This window comes from Tauraco erythrolophus, chromosome 14, assembly GCF_009769465.1.
Source record: "Tauraco erythrolophus isolate bTauEry1 chromosome 14, bTauEry1.pri, whole genome shotgun sequence".
Lineage (NCBI taxonomy): Eukaryota > Metazoa > Chordata > Aves > Musophagiformes > Musophagidae > Tauraco > Tauraco erythrolophus.
Window position 1 is genome coordinate 17,319,415 of NC_141478.1, and position 13,095 is coordinate 17,332,509.

Below are 13,095 nucleotides of genomic sequence, written 5' to 3' on the forward strand. Positions count from 1 at the left end.
GGTCTAGCCACACCTCCTGCTAATGTATATATTTGGCAGAAATGAATACTAGACTCTTATTCTAATGCCCCCACAATGAGCCTGATTTTTAGACAAAGCTGAGGATGATAAGCAACCTGCAGCAGGTGAACAAAACACAGCAAGACCAGTCTTGTTACGATAAACAGTCAAGTAATGCTTGCCAAAGATTATTTAACTTGTTTTTTAATCAATCTTTTATATCCCTGGAGGTTTGGGGAATCTCCTCATGTCTCCATTTGTGAGCCTCTATCTCCATAAGAAATGCTGCTTCACACCTTTATGCCTTGAAGGTCTATGTGCTCTTCAGTGAAGATGCCCACAGCAGCTTTGCCCCGTCTTCTTTCTTACAAATAAAAGGCATATCTTGTCACCCAGTTTGTTTATGCCCTCATGCTGAACTGAAATGGATACCTGTGCTGTAGCTCTACCTCCCTATCTCCCTTCATATTTGAAGGAATGAAATATTATGTATTGTTTAAGGCTCTATCCATTGGACAACAGTTTGTGAATTCTATGAAAAGAGATTGTAGAAACTCAATGCCTACATGCCAGCCAGTGGCCACCTATCACAGTAGCACTTCCTCCACTACTGAAAAAGATTAAGGCATTGGCCAAAGACTGACTGGAAATAACAGTAAAAGCTTGAACAGGCATCTCAGAAACACTTAGTCCCTTTGTTTATTCTCACATCAGTGGCAGTTATATCAATATCCTGTTTTTTTAAAAAAAAAGTTGTTCGCAGTCTTGCAAGAATAATAAAGGTACAATGCAATTCAGCTCAACCTCTGCTAAATAAACTTTGGAAGAGAACAAAAAGATGTTGAAATGAAAGTCTGTTTAATTCTCTTTTGAATTAGCAATCATTCAGGGGGAAAAAAACCCAACAATTTCTTATTTAAGCACATAGAAGAGTTCACTTTCTAATTCAAGAGCTCTTCTCTTTTGTTCTGCAAATATTTTCAAAACTTAGAAACAGCAACACTCCCAGTAGCAGCTGCTGGTGTACTGTGCCAGAAAGACCACCATTACTCTCCAACATGCTAACCAGACTTCTCTGCTCCTAGCCAGTACCTAGTAACTATTCAAGCCATTCAAGATTATCAAGCTTATTCACACAAGCTAGAACTTTTATGCTGGCAATAAGGCACTGAACATACTAAGTTACACAATTTAGTTCTAATTATACTTCTGAAACTAGAATGTAGAAATGAGTATTAAAAATTGCTGTAAGTATGGGAAATCTGATAATATCTCCCTAAGATTTTTTTGTTCAGGATTATAATAAAGGTCAAGTTGATTCATCAGCACATACTGAAATGTCTGATTTCCTTCTACTGATTTTCAAAGGAATTGACATATTTTAATGTCTGTTTTTAATGGAATCATCTAGATGAAATTGTTTAACCGTGGGGCAGTTACTTATAAAAAATCCTAAATCATAGAATTGATAAAGCTGAAACAGGAAACATACCTCTGAAGTTTAATAAAGCATTTTAATTAAAGATAAGGCAGAATAATTCACTTATCCTTACTAGCCTGTCATCTAAATACGTTATGTTTTACCTCTTAGTTAGATCTCTGTTCATTGCAGAAAATAACTAATACTCAGTTGCAAATAACTTCACAGATGCAAAGTCAAAGCTTTAAACTGACCTTAGAGCAAAGGGAATTAGATATGTCTCTTGAAGGAAGCAAGCACATTCAATTTGAAACTTTAAAAAAAGAAGAAAACCTCATTCCTCTGTTCCTCTATAAAGGCTTGAGCTTCATTCCCAGTTTTTTTCTGGCATTCAACATTAGAACAAGGAAAGATCGTGCATGGTTTAAATTAAGCAGTTTTATCGTGAGAATGGTGTAGATGATAAAAGCATTTTTGGTACAAGTAAAGCTCCTATTTCTTCCTTCTTGTCAAGGTCAAGATATGTCTGGCTAGTACAGGAAGACAGCAACATGCAGGCACTTCTTGCAGTTACTTTTAACATATGCAGTCTCTAGCCTTGATGTACTCTAGCCTTGATGTACGTTCTATTGAAAACAAAAGAAACTAAAACTAATCACTCACTAAGGCAATGGAGCAGGAGTCCTCGGTGGACTTTTATCTAGAGTGACACTTCAGAACAAAAATAATGTAAATAACTAGTTTTGCCCATGCATCTGGAATACCTTGTTTTATTTGAAATTGTCTGTTTTCTGTGCAAAACCTCTTTCCTAGTTCTCTACCTAAATTGACTACATTCAGCACCTTTTTCTAAACATACAATATGATTATGTAGCTATGAATGCAATACAGAGTAAAACCATGAAAATATTGTTTTCTGTTTGGAAACTTACTAACATAATATTTGCATAATGCTTTTGACAGTCTAGTTAAATGGAGAACTGCATACCTGCTCCTGTGGCCACTTCTGTCTGTCCTCTGGGGTTCTTGACTTTGCTTTAAAACCTCTAGGCACATCTCCACTGTGCTTAGAGGCAGATGGGATATTCAGTGATTTTGGCCTCCCCTCATGCCTGTTAGCACTGTGAACAGCTTCTCCCTTTGAACAAGTCTCTTTGTAGTCATGTGCCATGTTTTCAGTCCCAGTGTGCTCTGGACTCATTTCGGCTGTACTATTAATACTGCTCATGCTCATACTCATTTTGATTTCTGCTACGATCTGGTCAATATCCTCTTCCTGCTCTTCCAGCTCTGCATCCTCTTTTCTAGAATGGTATGGTGATATTCCTTGCGAGTTTCCATTAGCCTCTGCAGGGTAATAGTCCAGATAGCCACCTTCACTTTGACAATACTGTATGTTTTCTTCTTGGTCTTGAATCTCCAAAGATGAGACTTCATCCTCCAAAATCTGAACACCATTGTCTTGACCTTCCTGCCATTCTTGCCTGTCCATCACCTCATTTTCCTCTTGGTGCTGAATCTTACCTTCAGCCCATTCTTCTACAGCTTCCTGACATTCATCTGTTTCAACATGGTGTTCCTCATGGGGAGCATACTCCTCCCCATTGCAGTCCATTCCTTCCAGGTAACTGTCATCCTCTGGACAATATCTAATGTAGTATGTGATCCCCTCCTCTTCTTCTGGCAAGCCTTCATCATAGTCCTCCTCCTCAGAGGTGTTATTCACATAGTCAGAGCTGGAGTCACCATCTCCACTATGATCATTGCACTCATGTTCCACAGGTGTAGGACTACCTTGTCTGACTGTTGCCAGTTCTGCCTCCTTTGCTGCATAATCTTCAATAGGAAGGTCACTTTCTTCATTTTTAGGCTCTCTGTTGTGAGACGAAGTAGGGCAAGCTCTAACTCTGTGATCCAGCATGCTGGCTGTAGTGCTTTGGCGTTTCCTGTTTGCCATAGCCAACTTGTTATATGGCAATCATTTCTAAGCAATTACTGTAGGGAAGATGGAAAAAACACAAATTCAGGAAAAAGTCATCAGTAGAGGTCAGTGATGTTAATAGGACACAAGCTGATAGATTTAACAAATAAAAAGGATGTGCTCGTAGATACGTACACCAGATTCACAGACAGCTAACTTTTAAAATGCTCATGTTATGGAACCATCAAATCAAAGTAATAACTTGCACACTGAAAGGAACAGGTAAAGAGAAAGTTCTACATTTATGCTAAATGTATTCTAGTGTAGGATCTCTTCTGTCAGATTTGAATAATTTGACAGATAATTAATCCTGAACCTTTTAATTAGTTTTCAATTTCTTTTGCTTGCCAGTAAGGGGTCATGCTTTGATTGCTATGTAGTAAACAGGAGCTCATTTCAATTGTCAGCTTAAGCATTTCTTTAATGTGTACTGAAAGAATACATTTAGAATCTAACTTAAACACCTGCTCTTACCAAAACTAAATGAAAATAATTCTATTAACTTGGCTGTCACATACAGCACTAAAGGATAAAGCACTGGTATTAAAAGTATTTAAAAAAATAAATCATTTACTGGTTTATTAGCTCTTACTAGCTGGATGCCATTAAGTATCTCTCATTCTTAAACCAAATATTTTTTTAAGAATAGAATAGACTATTTCAGTTGGAAGGGACCTACAATGATAATCTAGTCCAACTGCCCCTGACCCATTCAGAGTTGACCAAGTTAAAGCGCGTCATTAAAGGCATTGTGCAAATGCCTCTTAAACACTGACAGGCTTGGGGCACTGACCACCTCCCTAGGAAGCCTGTTCCAGTGTTTGACTACCCTTTTGGTAAAGAAATACTTCCTAATGTCCAGTCTTAACCTTCCCTGGTGCAGCTTTGAAACATTCCCATGTGTCTTATCACTAGATACCATGGAGAAGAGCTCAGCACCTCCCTCTCCACTTCGCCTCTGCAGGATGCTGTAGAGAGCAATGAGGTTGCCCCTCAGCCTTCTTTTCTCCAAACTAGACAAGAGCAAAGTTCTTAGCTGCTCCTCATAGGACATTCCTTTCAGCTCCTTCACCAGCTGCTTTGCCTTCCTCTGGACACATATAAGGACCTTCCCATCCTGCTTAAATTGTGGGGCCCAGGGCACACAGAGCTTGAGGTGAGGCTGCATCAATGCTGAACACAGCTGGATGATTATCTCTTCTGACAGGCTGGTTATACTTTGATGCACCCCAGGATGCAGTTTGCCCTCTGAGCTGCCAGGGCACACTGCTGAGTCATCCTGAGCCTGCTGTCAACCAGCACCCCCAGATCCCTTTCTGCAGGGCTGCTCTCCAGCCACTCCTCTCACAAGATATACCTGTGCTTGGCATTACTCCATCCCAGGTTAAGAATGTGGCATTTCAACTTGTTAAATTTCTTCCCATTACTCGTAGCTCAATGTTCCAATCTAGCGAGATCCATCTGCAAGATCATTTTTCAAACAATCTAATCTATATGCCAGAGAAAAAACACATTGACAATAAAAGCTCATTAATTCTTCCCCTTAAATACTTGTGCTACTCTTAATTACGTATTTTTGTCTACATCCTGGATTTCTAATAAATAAGCAGAGATTATATGAACTGTATTAAAAACAGTGTAAATAAAGAAACCAGCTAATTCTAGACAGGCTTGACAACCGTGATCTGCATGTGATTCAGATGGGGGAAGCAATGTACTTTTAGTACATATGTTTCTCTGTATTTCTTTGTTGCATGCTTATGATAAACTTGACCTGTGCAGTTACTTAATTGGGGTGAAGTGAGCGCAGACATAGGCTTGTGAAATGCACCACGCACTGCATGCTTTCCTATATGCACATAACAAAGGCATGTCAGCCAACCACATGATTGTTTTGACATAACCAGTTTCCGAAATCTTGTGTGTACACCTAGAGCAACAAAACTAGCATGGAGCTAGAGGACTAGAGGAGCCATATAGAGATGGATTTCCTAGGAATTATGAATTTACCAAAAATATCCTATCACTGTAACCTAAAACCTCATGGATATCCCTGCAGAATTTCTGATAACACCAAACCTTAGTTTGCGACAAATCCAGGAATATGATGCATCTGTGGATTAGTGCAGTAGTACCACATGGCAAACCTATGCTCTCCCTGAAACAGAGATTCTAGATTCTGGGATACAAAGCAGAAATGTACATTAGTCATATGAGGGGACGTGAAAGGAACTCAGTATGTGAAGCTCTTCTTAGTTATTGATGCCTTGCAGAACTAGTCTTGACAAAAAGCTTTGAAGTAAATAGTATATCTTAAGTGAAGTTTTAAATGAGAAAATCAGAGAATGCAAAACTTTCCCAGTGATTACTTGCACCTTCTCACTATTAGAACTAGCAGATTTAGAAGACTTTCTCTGTATGAGTTGTATGCCCACTATGATCCCTTTAATAAGCTAGCTATCAGTTCTTACTTTGGAGTCTTTACTTACTATAACAAACTCAGAACAACAAGCCATCAGTTCACTACTATTGCCTCTGATTTAGTTAGCTCTGCTTGCTGCAAACTAAGGATGTTTCTATACTGTGACTGCAGTATAAATAAAACTCATTTTACACTGGATTAAAATAGCAATCTAGTCACAACACTGCAATGCTCTGCACAGGCTGCAAAAAAACTGCCCACAAGCAAAATAAATTGCTTGTATGACCAGATCAGGAGTGGGTAAGCACACTATACAAACATGTCTAAAACAAGTTAAGATGGAGTGCTACAAAAGACATTTTTGAATGGCAATGCAAGAAAACTACAGACACCTCAACTATCTTAACTGAAAGTTATTTCTTGTCAAGAACAGAACAAATGAGTATCTCAAGGAAAGCTGTTCTCATCTGCAGTGGCCTCAGTCTACTAGTCATTGGAAATGTTCTCCATATTAATAATACTTAAAGATTTACAGTGCACGAGACCCTGCACACAAGTCACTACAGTGTAGCTGAAGATAAAGAAGCACAAAGCATGTAACACAAGCACAGTTTGAAACTTATGACTCAGGTTTTCCTAAAGCATAAGGAGATAAGAACCCTTTTTTAGCCAGACAGCATAATGGAGTTTTTCCACTTGCATCTAAGAATCTTCATTTAGTATCTACGCCCTGAAACTGCCTTAAAGTGTTATCGCTGCAATGCTGCCTTTTACAAATTCCAGTAGTTGAATGTTCATAGAGGTTACTTACCTGCAAGAAAATCTTCTGCACTTGAGATAATGTATAACAGTGCATGTCAGAGGGAGCCATTCTTATGTCCTCTAAGAGCCAAAAGCCAGCAGCTTCACAGGGCATGAGCCTGGAAAGGGAGGGAGGGCTGCTGCATGGCAGCTACAGCAGCTGTGGGGAAATGGCCAGGTTGGGGGCTCTAAGAAAATAGTTATCAGCTGGGCAGCATTAATGACAGCAGCTGCAGGTCTGACCCAACAGTGGCATGTGAAAGTGCAGCATATGCACTATGGGAGGGAGCACAAGGGAAGAACTTCAAACAAATAGTGGCTGACTGAAAACTTATTAGAGTATAGGTGATAAACATGCTTGAGAGAAATTCCTTTCTATACTTCTTAGCACTGACATACTAGAAGGACACAGGAAACTGGTTTTCAGCTAATTCAGTCTGAGCCCATGACTGAAGACAGTGCTTTACCCCTGTATGCTGAAATGGTGGCACATGGTCCCAGTAGAGGTAAAATAAGCCTGATTTTTCAATAAGGGGCAAGGCTGACCTTAATGCTATGGAAACTGAAGTTGCAAAGCAATCTCTGCACAGGAACAGCAATTCTAGTTGGCTTCCTTACCGTTGCCGTCTTCCCAGCCAGGCACTACTTTTTAGGAAACCAAGTGCTGATCACATTAAAATAAAAAGAAACAATTATTCTTAGCCTCTGAATTGCAGACTGAATGTGCACTGATTATACCATCTACTGTGAAATGTAACCTTTACAACTGTACTGACACATCCGAATTACTAACCAGTTTTCAAACACAAGTCTGAGAATTGCTCTTTATGGAGCTGCTCATGCATTTCTGTCAAGGAAACAAACAGCTGTATTTTAGCTCAAATATTAGAACAGCCAAGGCAGCCTAGTTTTCTTCCACTGTTTCAAAATATCTCTTAGGTTTTCCAGAAAAGTACTTTAGTCTTACATTAGGTTTACCATAACCTGAGTCTTTTAAAACCTAAAATTGTTGTAGGTTTTTTCTAAGTTGCCTCATGTCATACAGCAAGGTGTTAGCTCCTGATGACCACAGGTCAAAACTCTTCTGTCTTCTCACCTAGAGATCTTAGTTTACCTATGTGGATGACAATTAACTGAATCCAATGTATTCATATTTTAAAAGAAAAGAACTTGGATGTTTTTTGAGAACTACAATAGATACCACATTCTGCTATTTGGTCTACTGTGTAGAAGCCTTTTGAGTCATCAACTGCAGGGATTAATAATTTTCTTAATTTCCTCAAGAAATCTATGGTGTTGGAAGGTTATGTAGCTAATATTCACATACCGTTCACTAAAAATGCTTTTGAAATGGGAGAAAATACTGGATTATACAGAACACTACTAAAGCTCTACCACTGTTCAAGATCAGTGATTAAGGGGCCAAATTACACAGAGTTCTCAATAAAAATGTTTTGCTTTCAATAATGGTTTTGCTTTATTTTTCTTAAGTTTCCCTGCCTCAGCTCAATGTTGAGAGGAAAAGGAAATCAATCTCTAGAAAACACATTGCATTTCTATGTGGCAGTAAAAAGGAGTATGGATAGGGGAACCAATCTCTTCTGCTCCTAGAAACAGGATTACTGGTTTACAGCTGGAATTTATTCTAATCAGTGCTCATTAGAGTAGTTAGCTTTCCCCTTGCACCTAATCCCAGACAGCTGCAGAGAGGGTTTATGGAACTTAACACTTCTATATCTTTTCACCTGTGTAGTGAAGGTATCTTTCTGCCTTCTTCACATGGAGAAAGACCGATTAAATTAGCATTAAAAATGGGAAATGGCACACAATTGTAAACATGGTGATAGAATGCAATACCTAGTGTAATATTCCTGGCTGTATTTAAAGAACTGCTTTACATATGAACTTGATTCACAAACTGAATAGCATTCTAGTGGAAGCAAATCAAGCTCTGACAGTTTTTCATTTAATACGCATAGTGATCTGAAGGGATTGTGGGGGGGTGTTAGCTTCTTTCGGCAACAAACGTACTATTGCATGCTTTTCTACAGCCAAATGATCTTTTGAGCCCTGCTTTTGCAACCTATAGGTGAAGCTAAGAGTTTTACTGGCCTCAATTTGATATGCTCACTTTATTTTGCAAGGCCTCTTTCTTCTGCTTACTCCTGCTCAGGTTCCTTTCTTCATCTACTTCTCAGTTTGCTTTCTCCTGCACTTCAAATATCTGTACCCTTTGTCAGTTTCAACAAAATTCCCATGCCAGTTTTGCTTCCCTTAAATTGTTCAAATACCTCCTGTTTGCCCCAAATATCCAGTACAATCTAGCTGCTATTAAATTGGTTCTAAAAAGATAAAACTCTCTATCCTTTATAAGTCATCTTCAGATGTAAGTGGAACATTAGCATTGCAACACAATTTAGCGTGAGGCTAGATTATAGCACATACGGCCTATAGGCTTGCTTCTCTGCTGCTGAGCTGTGTTTTCAATGCACTGCTGATTTAAGCTACTCCATATGTCAGCACTATACATCCATAATCAATGAATGCTGTAAAAAAAAAAACAACCTCCCCAAAACACCCCACCCAAGCTTTCAACACAGACATATGTTTAGAAATGCTGTATTTATCAAGTTACTCAGTACAACTGTAACTGAGATACTATTATCTTCCAACAGAACTGCATCAGAAAATTCATGATTGCAGGACTTTACATTAATTACACCAGTATCTTTTCCAACAAGCAGATAAGTTAAACTGGAAAAAAATTGCACTTCAATTTCTTCAAAACAATTTTAATATCTAACTAATAATGTTTCTCAGTAGGCTTTCATTACAGAAGACTTAGACTCCCATCTGCTAAGTCAGCCAAGATGAATTGTGATTGATCCTAGACTAGGAACTACAATTTTTATAAGCAGATTACAGAACATGAGCCTGCCATGACTGTCAGATTCTGTATCTGTTTGATTCACCAAGTCCAAACTGCATTAACTTCGTGTTCACTTTGCAGCAGATATGACTCTACAGACCATGAGAATTCATCATGCAGAGCTCCAAAAACAGAGTGCAAGATAACCTGCCAACTTTTCTAAAAGCAGGTATAAATGGGATCCTTACTCTCAGGAATCCTGATCCACCTGTGTAACTCACAGCAGACTAAGTATGTGAACCCTGATTTCAGAAGGAGCACAATATCTCTAATGAAGGAAAGGTAGAAGCTTAACCAGATACGAATTTCCAGCTTCTGTTGGCTCTTGCTAAATGCCCTAAACAATCCTTTCTATTTCCTCTTCCTTCCAAGACAATTTTCAGCCCAACCTACAACAGGAATGAGAGGGCTAACAGAAGCCAAACAAGTCTTAAATGAGCTCTTTTGCTATTTAAGATATTTCTACTCTCACATGCTTGACCTCTTCTAGATATTGGTCTAAAAATAAGAGTTGCAAACATAAAACATGGATAGAATTAACAGCAACGTGCTATTTAGATTTTCCATCTTTTTCCTTAATTTAAAATAAAATCCAGTGACCTTCAAGTAAGAAAATACATTTTAAATCACCATTGTTTGCAGCAAGTAGGAACCAAGTTAGGCTTTAGAAATGCCTTTTCTTTTGTCCTGTGAAATTCCATTAAAAATTACCCTATTTTAATCTGACTCTTGCTCTTTTCCATGAGTGTCCTTAGAAAACGTTGAGAGTTTGTCCAAAAAATTTTTATGAAATCAACACTGTAGTTAGATGTCTTTTGGTATTTTTTTCCTTAGCCTCTTCTATCAAGACTCAGTTTCCTATAATATCCCTGCTGGGCAGCTGTAAGGCTGGGGCTCCCTCAAGTCCAAAGGAAAGAAAGTACTTTGCACTCTGAATAGGCAAGCCAGAAAACCACCAAATGTGTCTTTGAAGACCAGAGATGGTCTGTGTTCCCCCAGTGCCTCTAGCTCATACAATAACCTCCATGAGTTGGGTAGTTGAACTGCAGAGGCTGTGCGGCAGTGCTGAGGGCAGCTGGTGTTCATACAACACTGACCATGTGTCCAACTGTATAACCCCTTGTTTTCACTAAGTGAAAAAATAAAGCAGGAAGTTACAAATTAAAAATATCTATAGAAGTTACTTAAACTTGTTAATTGTAGCAGCAACATGTTAAGTTCCTGATCTTCCTTTTAACCTTAGCTCCTTGCCCTCACACAGTGTGCACACACTTTCTTTTATGATTACATATTAATTTATTCCACCTGCCTTCTGCTTTGTTCAAAGCACAGCTGGGATAGTCCAGGAGGAAAACCAGCTAAAGGCAACTACAAATTTGGTGCTATTTAGTGTTTCAGAGCTTCAATTTATCATCTAAATGTTATTTTAATATGCTTAACATAATTGAGACAAAGAATTAGAAAACAGCAAGAGATTTACATAGGAAGCACAGTGAAAGAATGATTTTTAAAGAAATAAGGAAAACGTGTAGAGGAAGTGAAAATGAGCAGCGTCTAAAAATAGATGGCATTAAAATACATGACTTGCTACTTATCTCAAGAGTAGCCACTAGGGTCTTCCTGTGTAGCTAAGGCAAAAAAAATAATTCTCTTATCATTCACCAGTTACTCAGCTGTGTCTACTGTGAATCTGAGCAAGTCACACAAGATATTTATTTGGAAAAAAAAAATCACTGAAGGGGCAAACAGGAAAGAAAATTATATATCCATTATTACTCACCATTATGTTTATTAGTTTAACAACTGACAATAGAGTGACAAATTAAAATTCTGAGATAACAAATGCATGTTTCTGTATGTTAGGATTATTTCAGTTGCAGTCTTGCAGAAATTCTGCTTAAAGCTACAGTATCCCTATACTAGATACACAATCATTTAGTTCTGAGAATGAGAGTAGTTCATCAGCATGTAAGACCCATATCCTTGGAAGATGAAGCTGCCTGTCTGATTTCAGAAATGCACATTTAACATCCATGGAGGACTCAGGCAAAAGAACCCAAAGTATGAGAACTGGTTCTATATTTCCTCGTTCCCAAATTAGCACTGTAGCCACAGACATCTTATTTCTATTAAGTTACAAGAAATAAGTTTGAAAATAAATAACTAAATATAACATCTAGAAACGCAGAACGGACAATGTTGCAGGGGTCAGAGCATACTCAACAAACGAGCTAGCTTGAAATGTCTCTTAGGTAAAACAATATACTTGCAGCTTCTGTACAGGAAGTTCCACTTATTTCTGAGATTCATTTAAAGTCTTTTTATTTAAAAATAGTCTTTTAAAAATGAAGACTTTGACAGCAATTCTGTCTCTCTTATCAAAAAAAAAAAAGATGCCCTAAGCAAAAACCAATTGAAAGAGAGTCCCAAACTCATAGAAACTGGGAAACAGTTCTGGGGAACTCTCATTAGCTACTGCTCTGTTCTCTTCTCTAAGCATCTGCTTTTGGCCACTCTGGGAGATGGAATACTGGGCCTCATGATTCTTCCTCCAAGCCAGCACAGCGTGTTACCTAAGTCAAACTGCCATCAAAGAGCTCTAAGATAGTCCTACCCTTTCAGATAAGTTAAGGTGATAAATGTGGAGGAATGTATTAGTTCTAAATATCGATCTCTAGTCATACATATTCAGGGATTATTACTAAGACTATTTTTAAAATAAATCCTTTATATAAATTTGAATTTTGGTTGATTTGAAACTAAAGTTCATATGCATTAGTTTTCCAAACATTTAGGTCAAAATTTTCTCTTTTAATCAACGCTATAGAGAATCTGACCTCTCATCTGCAGAGATCCGCAATTTAGATTAAAGATTATTTTATCTGTAGAGGATAGTTAATTACTACTCAAAATATTCATTAACATTCAAAAATGCCAGATACAAAACCCATCACTGCTGTCATTAGGATGTACCAGACAAAGTCACTGTACAAAATCACCTCATATATCAGGAGGTCGAATTATTTGGATGCAAATTAGTAATCAAAGACAAAACTACTAACATGAGGCACTTCTGAGCAAGGAAACGTTCCACAAAATTCTGATATCTCTTGAGAATGTAATGGTTGTTTACAGAGTCAAGGTGCTGAAAGCAATCTTTCTGAAATTCATTTTTTTTTAAACAGATAAGAATGGTGTGCTTTCTACAACACTAATACCTTATGAGAAACACATTGAGTGCAGTGCTGCACTGCAGTCAGAGAGTACCATGGAATCTGGTAACTCAGTATGAGGGCCCTACAGAAGTTAACGTCAGCTACAGCAATTCTTTGTTATTGCTTGGTAAAGCACAACACAGAAGAGATCTTTATACTGATTCAGGATTTCATGTTGTTTTTCATAAGCAATGCTTCTTTAACATGCTTTCTCTCCAAGAAACATTCAACCAAGGAAAAATAAAATGTTTCTCAGGGAGAAATCCTCCATCTACTACCACAGTTACAGGTAGACCATCTTTTCCTTAATAACTATGATTGACTACA

General features: G+C 38.0%; 1 protein-coding gene across 2 annotated transcripts in view; it reads right to left on the reverse strand.

The window, feature by feature from the left end:
• APBA2 (amyloid beta precursor protein binding family A member 2) overlaps window positions 1-13,095 on the reverse strand; it is a 94,810-nt gene that overhangs the window by 40,491 nt on the left and 41,224 nt on the right. For both annotated transcript variants that reach the window (XM_086620072.1, XM_086620073.1), the window contains exon 2: window positions 2,409-3,415. In XM_086620072.1, coding sequence (XP_086476198.1) covers window positions 2,409-3,377 — 969 coding nt within the window. In that variant the 5' untranslated portion in view covers window positions 3,378-3,415. The remainder of the gene's footprint in view (window positions 1-2,408; window positions 3,416-13,095) is intronic.